This window comes from Carassius auratus, chromosome 32, assembly GCF_003368295.1.
Source record: "Carassius auratus strain Wakin chromosome 32, ASM336829v1, whole genome shotgun sequence".
Taxonomy (NCBI): Eukaryota; Metazoa; Chordata; class Actinopteri; order Cypriniformes; family Cyprinidae; genus Carassius; species Carassius auratus.
The window spans coordinates 31,420,662-31,441,233 of record NC_039274.1 but is presented as its reverse complement, the minus strand read 5'-3'; the positions used below and the strand labels follow the sequence as shown (position 1 = coordinate 31,441,233).

At 37.3% G+C, this 20,572-nt stretch overlaps 1 protein-coding gene across 5 annotated transcripts in view; it reads left to right on the top strand.

The window, feature by feature from the left end:
• LOC113052143 (5-hydroxytryptamine receptor 2C-like) overlaps nt 1–19,625 on the top strand; it is a 91,708-nt gene extending 72,083 nt beyond the window's left edge. For 2 of the 5 annotated variants that reach the window (XM_026216493.1, XM_026216494.1), the window contains 4 exons: nt 6,071–6,098; nt 6,216–6,653; nt 14,841–15,041; nt 17,502–19,625. In XM_026216493.1, coding sequence (XP_026072278.1) covers nt 6,263–6,653; nt 14,841–15,041; nt 17,502–18,460 — 1,551 coding nt within the window. In that variant the 5' untranslated portion in view covers nt 6,071–6,098; nt 6,216–6,262 and the 3' untranslated portion in view covers nt 18,461–19,625. Of the gene's footprint in view, nt 1–4,091; nt 4,315–6,070; nt 6,654–14,840; nt 15,042–17,501 lie in introns of those variants that run through there. The other 3 variants (XM_026216491.1, XM_026216490.1, XM_026216492.1) reach the window with 2 other exon arrangements.
• Nucleotides 19,626–20,572: the final 947 nt, after the last annotated feature.

Sequence of the window (20,572 nt, the reverse complement as noted above, 5' to 3'; positions counted from 1 at the left end):
CACAGAAAGAGAGAGAGACAAAGAGGGAGATGAAAGTTGTCATCTTCTGCACCATCTGTCTGTTTCAAGCTGATCGATGGATTCCACTCCATACTTTATTGTTTTTCTGCCCTTTTTTACAAAAGGATTCATTTCATTTTTCTTCCCTCATTAATCACCCTATTCCAATGATATTGACAGGCACTGTTTAACTGCCCTGGCTTATAATAGAACATCACTAATTTACAAGTTAAGACATCCCAAAAGGGAAGGGGGTATTTATAGACCACATTCACTATAACTCAGCTGTCTCTGTTTTTCAAGCTTTCATTTATTTTCCAACAGTACCACTATTATAAAATCACAAGAATGGGTATATTTGATATATACCCATTTTACTGAATGATAACCATATTCATTTGCTTAATGTTATTGCTGTCTGTTAACAATATTACACCACCCCTTCCACATTTTTGTACAAGGAACACAATATACAGTTTTTCCTCTGAGGCTTTCTGCAGTTTATACCAATCACGTTTTCATTTCTTTCAGTAATATTAAGTGGATAGATGGTCATAGATGGCTAAGAATATCACTACAAATTAAATTAACTTCACATTTACCGGAACAATCACTCAGTCGTCTTTGGGTTTCTGAAGTTTCCCCTTTGAGGCACAGCTACAGGTTGTATCCTTAATGAAATGCAAGGTGTCCTTGTCCTATTGCCATTTTGTCATGCCAAGGGAGTGTGCAGGGGCTGCATTGGATGCCCTACGACAAGGGCTTTTTGCTAATGAGGATTCATACTCTCTGTTGTTTTGCTGGCCATATCAGAGGCTTCAGTAACTGGCTTTATTGTAGGAGCATCACTGGGGATTGACCACAAGGACAGCATGAAAGATACAACCTTGGTTTTACAGCAGTACATGTTAATAGCAGGGCTGGAGGATGCAGGTTGATGTTGACTTCTATCATTCTTTGTTGTGTTCTATCCATTCTGTTGCTCTGTCTGTCATTCTATCCATCATTCTTCCGTTCATTTTATCTTTCTGTCCATCCATCCATCCATCCACCCATTTTCCATTGTAATGGACAGAGATGTACACTCCTACCATCTCCACCCAGCTCACTCCTTTTGACATATCTCAAGAGTGTCTTTGATCAATGTTTGATCAAGTGGAATAGGCTTCCCACAACATGCTGCAAGGTAGTGCTTCTGAACACAATCAGCCCCAAGACGTGCATTCAAAGGCCAGCTCTGCCCAGATCATCATCGTTCCCCCACATTACTCTGTGTGCTTGTTCTAGTGAACACTTCTGGATGATTTAATGGGTCAATCAGGACGGCAGAAGGCATTCTGAGGTTCCTTGCATCCCTCAAGACCACTGATCCGTCAATCTATGTGGTGTTAACATTAACCCGGGCCACTCCTCCAGTTAAACCTTGCTGTAGAGGCCAGTGTGGTGCTCAGGGTGATAGTGTCTCACTGATTGTCCTTGAATATCCAGGCAGCTCAAGTGTCATTGAATCAGCTATATACGGAAAAGAGAATGACGGATAGACGAATGCATCGCTTCATCAGTGAGCTGTGGGGTCAACGGGAGGAAGTGAAGTAATTGAAGTGGTCATCAATTGGACTAGAAGAATTCATTATTTATCTTTGATAGTGTGTTATAATTGTGAATTACTAAAAACAGATTACAGATCACGCAGAACTAAATACTTAAGCATCATGCAGTGATTGTTCATTTGAATGTTACCATAGCAAACAAACAGCAATTACCATGAGTGTTTATTGAGAAGAGAAAGATTGATGCAAAGGGGCAAGAAGTGTGTGTGTGTGTGTGTGTGTGTGTATATATATATATATATATATATATATATATATATATATATATATATATATATATATATATATATATATATATAATAAAGACTAACTTAGATATGACTATAGGATGAAGAGGTGCTAATGAAACGCTCAGTGGAAAAGTCAGCCACATGGTGCAAAAGATGCTTTCAAGCAGTAGTGTTTGTATGCACGGATAAGAAAAAATAATGAAAAAAAGTTAAAAAAGAAAATGAGTGCCATTCCCACAGAAGAAGCAATAGGTGTTACTCTGTTTGATGGAAAAGGAGAAGAAAAAAAGGAAAGCAAGGAGAAGATACTTAGAGAGAGAAAGAGAGTGAAGGGGGTGAAATTGCAGCCGATGGTGCTCAGTCAAGGGCAGAGAGCACATCAACAGGCTCTTCACCAACTGCTCCTAAAATATGCCAGAAAGATAGAGATTGAGAATTGAAAAGCTTGTGCTTTTTCCACAAATGAAATAGAAAAATACAGAGAGTCAAATGAAATTCAAAAAAGGACAAAGAAATCCCAGAATGCCATGCGTTGACTTATAGTTTCTATCAAACCTGAAGACTTTCTGAAAGCTTCATCTTACAAAGGTGTTAGAGTGATTTATGCTAATCCAAGCAAGTAAAGCACTGTTTCATGGTTCAGAGAGGTTTCTCATACTTCCTAATACTTAGTTTGTATGTGTGTATTCCCCTCATTATTAGCTCATTATTAGAAAACAACAACAATGAAAAAAAAATCTAAAAGATGTTCTCATCTTTTAGAGTCCATAATTGCCAGATTATTGCAGGAGCAGGAATGTTATGCCTGATTAAGTGACTCCTTTAACAGTCCTCCCATATTAGTTGAGTTATTATCTGAATGACCTTCTCCAGCAATGTGAAGAGCAGGGCAGAATTGACATATAAATATATTTAAAATCATTAGTCTGGGTTATTTTACTAAAGCAGATTGTGGAGACAGGTAATGGTCGCCATGTACTGCAAGCTGCAGATTAATCACAGTACCGTTGCAATAAGACAATTTGACTGTGGTGAAAACATGTAGACTAATATGTTTATAAAAAGAAGACAAAGTATTTGTTGTTGTTTTAAGGATGTTTAGTGATCTAAGTATTTTACCCTGCTAACTGCAAAACAAAGTGAAAAGAAAAGGCCAAGGGCGACAGTTAGCAGAGGTTGTGTTTAGCTGTTTATTGTTTGTTTTTGTTTTATTTTATTTTATAGTGACATTCATAATGTGCCGCAGTTGAAAAATGAATCCAGAAACTGCTTCCATTCCGTAGAAACAAGTTGCCATTTTTTTTTCTCCCTAGCAGGATAAATTGTAGACTGGAATTTATTTTCTGTTCCATTAAAGTGTTGAACTGAATGACAGCAAGCAAATGGCTTTTCAAGCCTGCTGGTTACTTTCTTAATCTATATACCACTATTCAGCCCTATGGACAAAAATGACAGTCTCAGTTATGAAAAGCAGTGCTGAGTTAAACAGAAAAATAAATTAGGAGACGTGAGAATCTTCTCTGTGGGATAACAATTGGGGGTCATTTCGCAACCACATGCCGAGAAGAAATCTGGATATGCATATGTTTAGTGCTTGCCCATTGTGGTATTGGGGTCCTCGGGGATCTGTGCAAGTCTGTTTGTTTATTTGTGCCAGACCCCACGCACACATGTGGCTACTCTCGCTCGCCTGGTTTTACATTTCATTTATATCACTAAACAAAGCAAGTGGGACCGTAATATTAGATTTATAATTCTTCGGAGGCACAGATACAGATTCCTTCACTTAGTGATGCTGTCAGAGTCACTCAATCTAATCTTAATCTCGCAATGCATGCCTTGCTGTCTTCTTCATTTGTCTGTTGATATTGGTCGACAGCACCAGGACTAATTAACTACTCAGTATTCATTTCTTATCCTTATTTCACACATAGACACACACCACTCATATTTATTTTAGGAGAATATTTAACCTTCCTGTCAGGAAGTAAAGGGGGTTTTAAACTTTTCGTAGTGGGAGGAAATGTTAGTTCCCTCAGGCAGATCTGTCTGCCCTCGATTCCCATTTTCCAATTCAAATATGAAATGAGACGACCACATTCATGTAAGTCAGTGTCTGAAACACTCTCAGGCAGAATCATATTTTGTACCCATTTTTTTTAAAGCTTTAATGAGCCCAAATTCTAATCCAGTGCTGATCATTGCTAGATTAAACATTTCAATCGCTGGAAGGTATTTGAGCATTGTCCTTGTTTCCTGTAGTCGTTCTCTTTCATGCCAATTTATCCCAATTCACAGTTTCTTGATTGGCTTCTGCTGAGGAGGCTAATTACCCATTGTTGGCATGCAGAATCTCATGTGAGTGCACTCTCATCCACTTCATTAATAGATGATGAAGAGGTGTCTGAAGGGAAAAGAGAGCAACAGAGAGAGAGAATGAGAGTTATGGAGACTAAGATTAGGATTCTCATCAGGTGAGCCACAATCAGCTTTGTTCTTCTTTCAGTGTTCTCTTCATTAAAACTTAGTTTTGAACACCTCTGGGTTGGTGAGGTTTTTTTAATGGCTTTGAAAGAAGTCTCTCATGCTCACCAAGAATGCATTTATTTAATAAAATATACAGTAAAAACGGAAGATTATAAATGCCTTGTCTTTTTTTTATACCAATTTAATGCGTCCTTGATCTGACCCCAATCTTTTGAACTGTAGAGTGAACATTTCTATGTCTACAGACCTCTGATTTCAGAGCCCCTTAATTCTGATATTGTTTCTTAGCCTGCTGCAGCCCATGATATTATCTAATTTATATTTATGTATTTTGGAACCTGCCATCATGTTTCCCAAAGGAGATGTTCTTTTCTTTTATAATGGGATGTGAAATGTCATGTTAAGATTCAGGGTTCACTGTAAATGTGAAGTCTTGTGGCTTTTAAGCACTTTCCTTGAACCTGTGTATGATTGTATTTACAATGCTCTCGTGTATGTGTGAGGTGGACGCACAGCAAGTGATTATCCGGTGATTTATTTATTGCAGGGCCGTTTTACTTTTTGCTGTTGTTTGCTTTATCTCCCGTCTCCAGAGAAGAGGTGAACTACCGCAGACTCTGCTGCATCTGAGCAGCATTGCAATTTGGCTCTCCATTTAGATGTGGGGAAACATGTCTATATATCAGAAAACTGCTATTCCATGCAACAAATAAATGGTCTTCGCATTGTAGAAGGAAACCGGGACAGATTGTCATTTTTCTGCGTGACTCACATTTTCTGTCTTTTGGGGTCAATCTTTGCAGTTCAGAGAAGAATGGCTAGTTTCACCTTGATTTACTGAATCCTACTTTGGTTCTTCTTTTCACCTTACTTGTAATACGTTGCAAGCGGGAACCCACCAATATTTTCATCCAATCAAAAGAAAGCTATTTTTAAATAATCACTGTATTGATCTGGTAGTTGTGATAAATTATTTCTTTGGAGGAGTGGAGTTCTCAACTTACCTACTGTTAGTGGTGAGATTCATCAAGTACCTTGTTTTCAGCTGCTTTCACCTAATTTAAGCATGCATGGTTCATTGTGGGCCAAAGAGAACTGTGGGTACTTATTACTCTCATGCACATAACGTGCCATCAGTCTATCTGCTATAATGCACAGCCTAACTGATGGGGGGGAAAGCTGCATTTCCAAAGCTTATTAGACCTTGTTCAGTTCAAGTGCAAAGTGACTGTTTGTATTATTACCCACTTGTCCATTATTAACATTACATCACATTACCTTTGACAGGGGTCTTGAGTTATTAATACAAGCTAATCTAATGACTAATAACCTCAGATTTGGTGAGTTATTGCTCTCGGTACGCAAGTGCAGCAGGTTTGCAGAGACCCGGATTGTAGCGTATCATTTTAACTTCTGAACTCAATTACCCTCCATTACCACAGGGACAAGGCACCACTGGTTGCCTGAAATGGATGGATCTATCCGTAACCGATCCTTTGTGCTTCCTTCAATAACATGATGGAGATATTCCCACTTTGACATCTTAATCAAGTCAGCAGTACTGTCATTCTTTCTTCTGACAATGTTCTGTAAATTATATATCACAACCTTCAACTCTGTGACTTTGATTCCTGTTAACTTATCTGAGTAATACTATGATATTCTGTCAGTTATTTTATTGTACCTTCTATCTATGAGTTTACATTCATTGCTCTATTGTGTCTCTCTCATTGTGTTTTACAGATCCGGTTTCCATGAATAAGATTCTGAGGTAGAAACCTGCAACTGGAAATGCTATGGATATCCTCAGTGCTGTAGATTTCTCCTTCACATAGCATTTTGAGTGGATCACTTCATTTTTGAACTTCTGAACTCTTCTTCCCATTAGTGGCCATGAGTGAAAGGAGTTTAGATTGATACAGGAAAAGACATCAGATGATGGGGACACCTGTCGGGCCAGTTCTGGGCGTGTTTGGCTCTACAACATCCTCCCTAGACCTTGTTGGCTGGATGGTTTGGCCTGGTAATACCACCGTGAGCCTGAACCACAGCTTCTTCTTGACTGACTACAGCTTCAATCTCTCCTCCTCTTCATCCTCTCCTCGTGGGGTCGAAAAGGAGTCGATGAAGGAGAAGAATTGGCCAGCCCTGCTGATTCTTGTGATTATCTTTCTGACGATAGGAGGAAATATTTTGGTTATTTTGGCTGTGTCGCTGGAGAAGAAGCTGCAAAATGCAACAAACTTCTTCCTGCGTTCGCTCGCAGTGGCGGACATGCTGGTCGGCATCTTGGTCATGCCCATCTCGCTCATTAACATCCTGTATGGTGAGTTTACCTTTTCATACCATGGACCCCAAATAAGACAATATCCTCCCTGAAATATAAAAATATTTCTGTAAAGAACCATTTACAGTGGGGAAAATATTTATTATTATGAATAAATCTAAAACATTTTTGAATCTTTAAAGTTTTATTTTACTATATGTTATATAATTTTAATATCTAATTTTTATTATTTGTTACTTTTTTTTGTTTGTTTATTAACATTTTTGCACTTTTTGCATTTAACTTTGTATTTTTCAGAATTGCTGTTTTTTTTAAGGTGTATAAAAATGCAAATTATATAAAAAAATAAAATAATAATTATATAATGCCCGTATGGTAAGTTTCTCAGACTATTGTATCTGATGCCATGGACCCAAAAATATGAAGATTTATTTCCTGAAATATAAAGTTGGCTATATATTTCCACACATGAATACCCATTTATATTGCAAAAATAGTGAATATTATGAATGTTTGTGAAGCATTTTAAAATATTACTAAATTTATTTATTTAAATGATGCTACTCTATAAAATAGTGTAAGTTTTACTCTGAAATTTCCTATGGTGACCCTAGCACCCAAATTAAAAAATTCCTGATTAAACAAAGCGAATATTTGCATTGGACAGTTGCAGTATCCCAATTCGAAGGCTGGACCCTTCATGAAGACCGGGAAGGTTGGACTGAGCATTGTGAAATAGGACGGTCTAGCCTGTGAAGGACTGACCTTGTCACATAGCAAGTGTGACAGCTGCCATTGATGAGTGGCAGTGACATTTGTATTGGACTTTTTATGAAAGTGATATTAAACTGTCTGAAAATTAAACGGGGTTCGCAACCTGTCTTCATATGCTCACCTTGGTCCATTTATGTACATGAGTATAAATCACCTAAAGAAACCAGACATCTAAGATATGTCAATGTTTAAAACTTCATTAAAGGTTTCTTTAACATTTGTAAATTTGTATCGTTAGATATTTTAGTTGAGCTTCGATTTAACATTGTAATCTGCCATTTTCTCTCAATAAGTCCTGTCATCAGTGTCTTCATGGACAACGGATCTTCAGATAGCATGGGCCACAAAGGACCCATCAGTTGTAAAAATAGATTTAAAGAAAGGAAAATGAAGGACGCATTTTGAGGATGCATTTGAAGGAGACTCTGAACTGGGACAGACAGCCTTTGTCACAACCAGCTTCTGTCAAATTCAGTCTTCGAATACAGCTTTTGAAAGACACTGCTTCTGAATTGGGATGCAGTTAATGTCATCAGGATTTACAATTTGGAGTGGTGTATTGTGGGTAAAGAATACTAAAGTATTCCAGGTTGGTCTAAAGGCAAGGGTGCACTATCTTTTAGGGTTTATAAAAATGCAGATGGGTTGCAAACTTTACAATAATGCATCCTATTAAAAAAACCCTATCACCTACTAGATATATCATCATGAGAAGCCACGCTTCCCATAACTTAACTTCAGTGGCATTTCCCTTTAGAACCCAGGGAGAGTCCTTCTCCTCCAAATAACACTATATAATATAACCTGGTTAAATAACACATTTAATTGGTCTCTTTCCACCAAAACTCGAGAGATGATTACTTCTATTTTAAAAATGGGGAAAAAAAAAAGTTCAAGTTTAGGTTGACTTAGAAGGGAGATTTTACATGAGTTTAATTATGTATAGCACAGGGTACTGACAAAGTTAGGAAGGAAAGAGCCAGAGGTGGCAAGATTTAATAGCTTTATAATACTGTATAGCGTGAAATCTCAATTCACGGAGTGAGAGAGACAGTTGGTGGGGGCACATTGAGAGAGACAGAAGCTTGTTTGGAATTGCTTTGCTAAGAAGCCCACAGAAATATGGCCTGTGGCAGAATTCAGATCGTTTTCCAGTCCAGCTGCCTCTGAGCAACTGAGCTGTCTGCTGTGGAGTATTTCTGGCTCTAGCTATCCATACAGGGGGCCACACTGACCGTGTCTCCTCAGCTATGGGAGAGCTCTTTTGGGATGCGTCGTCTCACCAATCTCTGGACATGTCTGGGTTACTTGAACTCTCTCAGACTCCCTTCATATTGATTACGGAAAAGGTCCTACTTTTAAATGATCTTCGTTGCTTGTCAGCTGTAGATAGTGCACATGATGAGCTTGCATTTGTCAGTTCGACAGGAAAGGACGTTACTGATCACAAAAAGGTGATGATCAGTACAGCAGCCTGCAGACCCTCAGAGCAAACAGAGCACCGCAAAAGAGGCAATTTAGTGTAGAGAGAGCACTGTGTATGCACATAGATTGATTAGATTTCATTTTTATATATTCCGTTTCTATGTAATTTTTATTTAAGGTTTAGTAATTTTGTTGCGTGTTTTAGTTACTTATTTGATCATTCTTAATAGTTTTCACACACACAAACAAATATATATATATATATATATCTTGCAATTCAGACTTTTTTCCTCATATTTGCAAGAAACAAATCCCAAATTGTGGATTTATTTTTATTATTCTGTGTTGGAAATGGGCTTCCTTATAAACTAAAGGAAGATGAGAAGTGTTGTCTACTAACTCAAAAAAAAGAGAAAGTTTAAAGATACATCTGGATGTGTAAGATGTATCTGGAAAGAATACACAATGCTTCATAAAAATGTTTTACATTTTTAAAGATTTCAAACAAACTTTTTACATGTTGTCATTATGGGGTTTTGTTTGAAGTGCTGTGAATACTGTCTGGATGCACTGTGTAAATATATATATATATTATAGTATTTAAAGGGGGGGGGTGAAATGCTCGTTTTCACTCAATATCCTGTTAATCTTGAGTACCTATAGAGTAGTACTGCATCCTTCATAACTTCAAAAAGTCTTTAGTTTTATTATATTTATAAGAGAAAGATAGTCTGGACCGGCTGGAGGCATGACGTGTGGGCGGAGCTAAAGAATCAGGAGCGTGAATAGGCTTTTGTGTTGAGAGCATGTGGAAGCTGTGACATTACCGTGAGGGAAAACCCATCATCCAAAACAAACCATGGCTTACAGTTAGATTCAGCCGTTTATTTATGATCCAGAATCAGATCCCGAGGCTGAAACTGAACGAGAGCAGCAGCAGCAACGACTCGCTCCGAGCGGGGCTCGAACCGGGGTTTCAGGCATGAGAGGGGACGCACTAACAAGGAGGCTGAGATATTTGAAGCAGTTTTACTCACCGCCTGCGGTTCCAACACACGATCGTGACCCTTTTTCCTTGGGATTGCATCATCCTTAAGAAATAAACGATAGGCAAATCCGTCATCAAACTGGGCCTTGTTTGTAAAACAAGCATCTTCGAAATGCAGGGAACAAACAAAAACACTTGCACAACTCCGTTGATGCTCTGTAAAAATAAACTCCATCCACTGGTCCCTTAATGCTGTTTCTCTTTTGGTAATCTGTGCAGGGTTGTCTTGCCCTGGCAACCAAAAACACACTTCTTTTGTGACTTTTCGCGACGCTCTCGCTCTGATCAGTGAATCGCTCTGATCAGTGAAATGTCTGTGCTCTGCCTCGCTATACGGGAGCGCGCGCTCTTCCGGCAGAAGTGCCTTAGGACCCATATAAGGAAATTCCGCTCCATCTAACGTCACACAGACCCATACTCGGAAAAAAATTTCCGAAACTTGTGACAAACCGGAAGGAGTATTTTGGGAACAAAAATACTCCTTCAAACGTACAACTTAATTTTTGAAACTTTGTCCATGTTTAGCATGGGAATCCAACTCTTTAACAGTGTAAAAAAACTCAGTATGCATGAAATAGCATTTCACCCCCCCTTTAAAGTATTTTATTTTATATCAGTTAATATTTACTTTTATTTCAAGTAATAAAAAGGGGTTAAATAGGTTTAGTATAAAACTACGTTTACATGACAATGTACTAAAAATTGATCTGTGAAGATGACGAAAGATAGAGAATTTGGTAATATCATTTTGTAAAGAAACACTAAGCATCTGAGACAATGTAACACCAGCATTTTGTGTCGTACCCATACGTTTATTGAGTTTTGGGTTTCATTGTGGGTTTCAACACACACACACACACATAAGCACACAGATTAAATGGATAAAGATGGAGTGGAGGGATTCGGCTGCATGTTGTTATAAACAGTGAGCCTGTGATGGCCATTACCAGCAAGCTGTCAGAGCAAAATATCATCAACTGTTAGAAAGTGTGAACGTGTGCTCTACACACACACATAAGAATGCTTTCACGCTCAAACTCAGACTTGCCTATGTCTACACACACACACAAATGTTTTTCCACTGCAGTGGATGTGACAATGATGGATTTCACACTCCTCATTTCATTTACAGTGTCTAATAGTGTGTGTGATTGTGTGTGTTTGGTGGGGGGAGTGCACCATGTATGTGATTGAGCTGCCATGTGACTTTCATAAGAAATAGCTGTCTGACCTTGATTCAGTCTGTTTAATCTGTGTTAAGTTCCAGTGCATCATCTCAAATACAGACGAAAAGGAGGGTGAGATAGGTTTTATAAAGTAGTGATGTGGCCTGCTCACATATATTAACGTCTAGAGGAAGCATAGAAACCATATCGCTGAGTATCAGCCAAAGACGGACAAGGAAGGAGGGAGACAGTGCGGTAGAAATGAAATCAAAGAGAAGCATTAGAGTGATTACCTCTGAGAACATACAGTGGCAGGATATGTATAAGATGAGCTATAAACTGATACTCAGCAGCTCAGATGGTGCTGAACTGATAGACATCTCCTAAACCAATTGTGTCAAAAGAGTGGTATCTCTTGCTCTCAGATATATATATATATATATATATGTGTGTGTGTGTGTGTGTGTGTGTGTGTGTGTGTATACAGTGTCACATGAAAGTTTGTGAACCTCTTGCAGAATCTGTGAAATCTTTGAAAATTTTAGCAAAATAAGAGATCATACAAAATGCATGTTATTACTTTTTAAGTACTATCCTGAGTAAGATATTTTATAAAAGATATTTACATTTAGGCCACAAAGCAAATAAAAAAAAAATTGAAATTATTAAAATAACCCCATTCAAAAGGTTCTTAATAATGGGTGAAAACTTTTGAATCTGAAGATTAAGGTAAATTCTAATAACGGTAATTTGTTTTCCGGGAAACATGCAAGTATTTTCTGTTGCTTCTGAAGGGCAGTCCTAAATAAAAATAAAAATAATAATAATAATAATAAAAGCCAGTTACTGATTGATATTGCTTTTGGATGTTAAAATGTGGCATATTAGACATATATATGCCAGCATTTTCAAAAGGTACACTTTTGTACCTTTTAGGTACTAATATGTACACTTTAGGTACAAATGTGTGCTTTTTGAGAAGGTACCGCCCCGTGAAAGTTTTTGTACCTTTTTTTCTGAGAGTGTATATATTTTTACATACATGTTATATACATGTTCCCCTTGATATTGAACCATTAATCTTGGTGTTTATATCACCATAGTCTATACTGAGCTACAAGAGCAATATTAGTTATTACACTAGAGAATACACATTTATCATTGAGTGAAAGTGTGTGTGTGTGAAAACCTTGAGGTAAGTTGTTTATCATGGATGTCTGAAAATTGCTGAAAGAGCCTAAAGAGTTCATTACCTTTGAGTTATATCAGTGGTGCACAGAAAGCAACAGATGATTTTTCATGTCTCTATAGTGCTCCAACACTCCGTCTCTGACTACACTGTGAGAGGAATTAATCTACTATTAATTTAAATCAGGGATGAGATATCAGTTGTTTCAGTTAATCAAAGCATGATGCAATAGGCTGTAGACACCTGGACCAATCAAGGGATGAAAGACAGTTAAATTAGAGTGTGTGTTTTCTGTCATCAACATGCAAATGAAGTTGCATGTTGACATGTGAGGAAATGTTGCTCCCCATGCCATGTTAATTATGTTTCAACCCCCAGTTCCTGTTCCGCCTCACATAGCCACACCAATGCTAAAGTCATGGGTTTGATTACCAGGTCACACACATGCTATGTATCAAAACAATGTTCTCATTTACACTTATAAAGGTTCCAATGGTTTTGCAGCAATGCCACAGAACATTGTTTCTGGATTTCCAAAAGAACATTTAAGTGACAGGTTTTTAAAATAAATTTTTCTTAGGATGAAGAATATTTCAATCATCCAAAAAAAAAAAAGTTATAATAATATTTTGCCTACAAAGAACCTTTCGAACAAAGGAAAGATTCAATGGATGCTACAGGTTCTTAATTAGAGCATCAATGGCAATAAAGAATCTTGTTTTTTAGTGTACAGTGACGGCATGAGAATTAATATAGCTAATACATTTAAATAAACAAACAATATTTAGAACTTAAGAGTTTAAAAAATATATATTTTACTTTTCTTTTTATATCCTGCAATGGAAAACAATAAACACTTGTTTTTATTAATATTATTATTATTTTATTTATTTATTTTTTTACTGAAATGGACTGTACAAATAAATAAAATTTCCCAACACTACCTGAAAGAGAATATTCTGTAGAATGTTTAATTAGTGCTTCAGGTGTAGGGCTGCATGCACAAAATGACATAAATCAGTGCTGATCACTACTTTTAGTTAATCCACAACTCTGGCTGTCTTTCTTTCTGCCTGCAGGAATTAAACCTTCATTTGAGGGGTTGAATCTTGCCTAATTCCTTTACTTCCCGCTTTTCACCTTCCATCACATACCCCAAATCCTCTATATCCCACTTTATCTCTTTCTCTCGCACCCCTTATTTAACCCTATAACTGTAACCTCGCAGATCTGCTGCTGTCATTTTTTCTCATTTAGGAAAGGTGTAATTCCATGTGTTGCGGGCTATTTCCATGGACAGCAGAACATGAATGGGACCACCACAGAGAGATGGACAAATAAACAGGGAAAGGAAAACAGTCCTGGCAGAAAACTCTGTCATCATTAATTTTGCTAACTTGGCACCAGACGTTCCCCTCATCTCCAATCCAGGGCTTCTAAACTCCACAGTGTTTCATGGATTTGGACCAGTCTCATTCAGCCCTTGATTAGAGTGCCTGCGCTTGCCCTGGGCTTCAAGCACTAAATTGACTGACTCACATACTGTGTGGCGCTAATGTCATCTAAACCATAAGACATGCTCCTCTAGACCTGTAGACCTTTCTGTAAGAGTATGTGACCCTGCATTAAAGCATGTCCTTTTGAGGGACATTTTAATTTTTACACTTCTCTCCCCTAAAAGCCTTTCTATTTAATCTTGAAATTTTGTATAACATGTATCATTACTTGTTCCCAACTCTTGTTTAGTTCAAGATTTGTTGAACTAAAATTTAGCCAGTAGTTGAATGTTGGTCTTCAGAAACGTTTATGTTTTTTAGAGCTAAAGCAAACATCACTATTACTGTTGATGGTGCAACAGGTTGCCTTGAACAGACATGAATTCTACCTCAAAATATGAGGTTTGGGAATAGGATCTTTCGATGTGGGGCAGTTAGTAGCAATCTAGAAAATTCTAAATTCCCTTGCAAGAACCCAAAACATCTTAAACTCTTAAAATATCAAAAGGTTCTTTATAATGGTGAAGGGTTCTTCAGAAAAAGGTACCTCAAAAATTTCTCAAAAGTAGTTCTTTTCAAGTTTTTTTGGGGGAGACCCCAAAATGGTTCTTCCATGTAACACCCAAAACATCCTAACATCTCAGTGGTGACTTTTGCACACCAAACCACTCTAAAAATCAGATTTAGACAAAATTGTAATAAACAGGTGTTATACATCATACCTTTTGCTATATTGAGGATTTTAGCAAGACTGAAACACTGTACTGATAAATCAGAAGCCAGGTCCAGAACTATCTGTTTAATAATTCTGGTTTTATCTCTAAGACCCAGTGTGACTTTGTATCTTTCGCTCTCATCCATGAGCTTACACAACTCTAAATGACTTACTTTTTACATAACCTGACTGTTTCTTTATGATGGCTATTTTAAGCCTACTGACATAACAGCCTTTTTTAGCTCTTGGTCTGAAGACAGTCTTCTGGACTTTTGTAATGTTCTCTGAAAGACCACTTTAACTTATCTTTCTTTCTTTCCTTCTTTCTTTCTTTCTTTCTCAGCATTATTCTTCAAGTGTATGACCGTTTCATTAAGGGTGTTTACAAAGCAATCTGTCTCTGTGTTTTCCAGATTATGCCTGGCCATTGCCCAGCGCTCTCTGTCCTATTTGGATATATCTGGATGTGCTTTTCTCCACTGCTTCCATCATGCACCTGTGTGCCATTTCCCTTGACCGCTACGTGGCCATATGCAATCCGATCGAGCACAGTCGGTTCAACTCCCGCACCAAGGCCATGCTGAAGATTGCTGCAGTTTGGACCATTTCAATAGGTCAGAGAAACATTGTGATATAATGAACTTGAACAATTTTTTTTTCATTATTATTTCTTACAACAACATGTAAAAAGAAAAATAATAATATAAAATTGACTGGAACTGTGCATCAATCCCAAATAACCAGCCAGAACCTGCAGAAAAACACAATTACTTTTCAATGTCAGTGGAGGGCTTTAGATTGAACTGTTGTCTCATTTGTACCTACTAAGGTGAGGGTCAGACCACTGAAATCCTGCTGAATCTATTACGGGAATGTGTTTGTATCTCACAGGACCCCTCAGTATGGCAGATTGTGTTGCAAGGTTTTCTCAAGGCTCCAGCTGGGTCTAACAGGCCCCTCAGATCAGCAACAATGATAAAGATTTAAAATGACATTGTATAAACAACCAGTTTGGTGATTGTGGTGATTTTCTCCATCAACCAGAGCAAGCTTGGGTTAATTGAATGATTGTGATTGGTCTGGTAATCAGATACTTTTAGTGAAGATCACCACCTACTGGTCAATAAAGTAAACCACAGTCTGTCATTGTGTGTGGAATGCTGAAGGATTGGCATACTAATGCATTAGCGCCATCTAGAGTCTGACTTTTGACATAATGTACCATGACTAATCTCTTCCAACAGCAGAGTTAAAAGAATTGTCTGCACTGATTTTACTGGTAGTTGTGGTTAAGTACAGAAATAACAAAATACCCTCTAGCTTTTACTCGCAATTTCTTCCTCTTGTTAAACGTCTTCAAAAAGATAAAAAACTTCTAACCCTGGAAGGCACATGCACTCTCTCAGACATGGTGTCTCTTTCTCTTTCTCTTCAACACACAGGCTTTCCTTTCCTTTTTCTTGTTCAGTCTCAGAGTATGCTTTTATTTTATATTTTCAGTGTTCATTTACATTTTAGTTTACGTTTTAGTAACTCTGTGGTTTTGTTATTTAGATTTTAGTTTACTTCGGTTAACAAAGAGATTTTTAACAGATTTATTTTTTAGTTCACAATAACAACGATGTTCTAACTATCCCCCTATTATGTCTCTCTTTGTCTCCTATTCATCTCTTTTCTTCACAGAGGGTTCTTGTCTCATTTGCAAATATTAGTTAGACCAGGGGTTCTCCAAGTCGGGTCCGCGGACCTCTGGGGGTCCGTGACACATAGCAAGGGGGTGTCTGCAAAATAATGTGAGGTATATATGATTTCCAAAATGTGGAAAATACAGTGGGAAATCACGGAATTTAGTCATAAAAATGGAATTTACCGTATAATGCGAAATGTCACAATGTGGCAAATCTTGGATGAATAAATCAAAAGTAGCCTGCACAATTAACGCAATTGCTATATGGATTAGTGGCTGTATAAATTACAGTGCAAAAAGGCTGCTATTTTAATATGAAGTCTGCATGTTCTGTCAGTCAATCAATGCTGCAGTTTTATCTACTATTCAATTCAATTCAAATTTATTTGTATAGTGCTTTTCAAAATACAAATTGTTTCAAAGCTACTTTACAGAAAATGCATGTGTCTACTCAAGACCACATGGTGCTAGAGGTGTTTCTCATGTCTGCCGTCTTATATATATATCATATATATTATCCTCATATATATATATATATATATATGTGTGAGGATAAGAACACATTTAATCTTATTTAACTTAATCTTTAGAACTGCTCTGAGAGTCACTTCACAAGCATTTCACAGTTTCATACATAAACCTTATACAATAGTTTGTTTGGCAAAAATTAAAGTAATAGTTCAATTTTCATTATATTATATTGCAATATTTAATGTTTAATTCCTTATCTTATTACCACAGTTTTTAATAATATATTTATATTAAATAATTATTGTTTTTTTTACAATTTATAAATTGTATGATTTCAGTTAATTACGTGATTTTTGATTACTACAATTGAATTTGACCATTAAATGAGTCCAAAAAAAAAAAAAAAATTCCTGAAATATTTAAACAGAAGTTCCCATTTCATCTAAGAGTACAAAATGTAGATAGCATACTGTATGCTTAATCATAGTTAAAACTATGAAGAGGTCCTTGGAAAATGTTATCTGCTTTAAGGGCTAAGTAACGTTAGTGCTGGTGACAGAGTGTTCACACATCGAACCTCTCTCCCATTTAAACGTGAGTCCAATGTTTATTTGTTTCTTATCTGGATCCAAGACAGCATTAAGGCTCTATCTGCCTTGAAAGTCTGATTTATCTGCTCTAATTAAACAGAAGATCCTCTGTCTCAACCATCAGGAATACTGATCAAGCTGGATAAGAGAGAGGATTTGACTTGAGCATAGATCTCTCTGAGTGTGATTCGCTGAAGCTGTTGGTCTGTTGTCTCTGGCATCTTGCATTCTAGTTGTCTCATTCTCATTTTTTAGTCTGACTGTTTATTTGCTGTTTGTTTATATATATATATTTGTTTAATATTCTGTTTCTTCTTCCAACACAGGTATCTCAATGCCTATCCCAGTGATCGGACTGCATAACAGAGAAAAGGTCTTGAAAAATGGCAACTGTGCTCTGAATGAGGAACACTTCATACTCGTTGGCTCTTTTGTTGCCTTCTTCATTCCTCTGGTCATCATGGTGGTTACGTATTGTCTCACCGTCCAAGCGCTTCAGCGTCAGGCCACAGTCTTCCTCTACGAGGGCAAAGCTTCTTCTCAACAGCCTTTGCAACCTCCAGCTCCACCTACTTCCCATTTGGCCCCGCCGCCAGCATCCCGTCGAAGCAGTCTGAACTGTCTACGGATCAGCAACAGCGATGGAAACATGCTCGGTCTGACCGTGCCCCCAGACACCATCTCAATAATCCCAGGTTCAGAAGCACCTTCTCAAATGAATTCACCCGCTGGACGGGACCCAGCCGGAACCCATGGGCGGCGAGGCATGATGCAGGCCATCAAGAACGAGCGACGAGCATCCAAAGTGTTGGGTGTAGTGTTCTTCCTCTTCCTCATCATGTGGTGTCCCTTTTTCATCACTAATGTCCTGTATGTTCTCTGCCACAAAGCCTGTAATAAGCCTTTGCTTACAGAACTGCTCAATGTTTTCGTTTGGGTGGGCTACATCTCATCAGGAGTCAATCCTTTAGTGTACACTTTGTTTAACAAGACCTACCGAAGGGCGTTTTCAAGTTACATGCACTGCCAGTATAGACGAGTGGGGCTCAATCCCATCACTATACAGGCTCCTTGTCCATCCCATGCAGTAGTCACTCCCATCCTGATCTGCGAAAAAGTTTCCATTGACCGGAACAGTAACTGCCGCAATGGGGACGGCAATGGAATCCGAAATCTGGAGCCCCATGACATGGACACTGACCCCGGCCTGGAGCTGAAAGCGGGAATATCAGAGCTGTCTATCAGTAGCGGTCACAGCCACACAGAACACACCAGCAGTGTCTGAAAGCTAGCTTTTAGTGTGACCTGGAAAACAGGACCGAGTTACAAGTGATGTTTGGGAGACATCGGCTGTTTACGCAACCTCCGCTGTATCACAGCATAGAATGTATGCATAGTTAGCTACAGAAACAATAATCTGACCACAGTCAGAAATGGGATTGGGAATGTAATGTGTGTGTGTGTGTGTGTGTGTGTGTTAACAGGTTCAGATGTTTGAATGCCATTAAGTCCTGCATGAGCACCCAGCATTGGACATACTAGACTGCAGTTCATGTGAATATACAACAGATAGAGTCATAGCTTCCTCTTGTGGTCAGTTGAATAATTACAAATAGTGTGAATTAAAAAAAAAATTGAAGCTAGTTGCATTTCAATATGGATGGAGCGATGCTGTCTAAATACACTTTCAGTTCAGATCATTGTTTGTGTAACTTGTAAACATCTCCATTACGATATGATGAATCCTTTGAGTTGCAGTAAACCAATAACACAATTGTCCTGGTCTAACAATGCAGAGTAAATGACTGCTAAACTCTAGTTTTCTTAAAAATCACTTGTTACAGTGACCTTGAAAACTGGACCCAACAGCACAATGGGGTAGAAGTCATACTTAACATAAAAATTGGATCAACAATTTCAATGCTAAGACTTAACAAATGCGGTTTGAGTTTTAGTTCAGTCCAAACTGCATCTTAAGGAATTTTATTTGTACTATTATTATGTTTTTAGCAGGTATTGAAAGAATTAGCCTCTAGCTCTCTGGAACAAGCTCCCCTGTGAATGTAAGGTTAGTTGTGCGGCCTCATCAGGTGGTCTTGACAGAGTGAGAGAAGAAGCAAAATTGCACAACAGACAAGAGTACTAAAACCATTTAATTTATATGGGCGGACTGTCCATGGCAACAAATGTTGGACTGTAAGACCAAAAATTTTAATTTGAGGATGTATAATGTATAAAGCTGTAAATTCTTGCTGTTTTTCTGTGTAGAACCTTAGAATTTCTCCTGTATCACCTTCCCTTGTTCAAACTCCCATTTTTATACCATAGCCTCTGAATGTTTTACCAAATTCCTTTTTTTGGTAAAACAAACAAACAAAAAAAACCTTATCCTCACAATGATATAATTTTGTGAAGCTGCTATTGATTTAATAAAAGACCATTGTCATTCATTCTGCAGTACACCTCACTGTGATGGACTCTGTGTTTGGAAAGGTTTGGAAAGTGAAGCATATCCTGAAGAGTTTGGGTACATCTACCTACAATGGAATCAAATAGCTTCCAGGACCATGGACAGCACCACACGTGTCAATAGCCAGGACATTTTGACATTGTATTTTTAACTTTTCATCATTAAAACATTTTTTTAAACAAAACTATTTATTAATGCCACCTAATGCCACCTTAAACACAATATTTTATTTTAAAATGGTTATGTGGAAAGTATTTCTATTTTGCCATCTATTTAGATATTTTACATCAGACCAGAAAAAAATCATAATTGGTGACTCAAAAAACGATTTTAACTACTATGGAATAGCATGAAATGAATAAGTCAGCAAATTATATAATGTAAATACACCACCTTTTAAAAATATTGGTGTAAACTGCTGAAAAAAAAAAACAGGCCACATGACTTAAAGTTAATATGAAATATACCAATTTCACTATATATTTACTATATATATATATATATATATATATATATATATATATATATATATATATATATATATATATATATATATTATAACGTATATATATATATATTATAACGTATATGCTGAGGTAACTTTAACCAAGTATTTAAAATGTTTACATTACTGTTAAATGTGTCAATTTTTTTAAGTATATAATGTTTGTGCATTTTGTTTTACGTGTTATCATCAACGATGCTGCCATCTACTGATAAAATACTTAATGGAGTAGGATGCAAATCATGCATAATCTAAGCTCTAATTTTCAAAACTTTTGCACAATTTTCTGTTTAGGGTTAGGGCTCTTTAAAGCTCTTTTCTTTACGTAACTTGTTTGTGCTTACATTGGCTTCAAGCGTAACACTGGCGTTTATCAGACGACAGCACATCCTAAAACGGACAATATAATCTACCTTACTGGA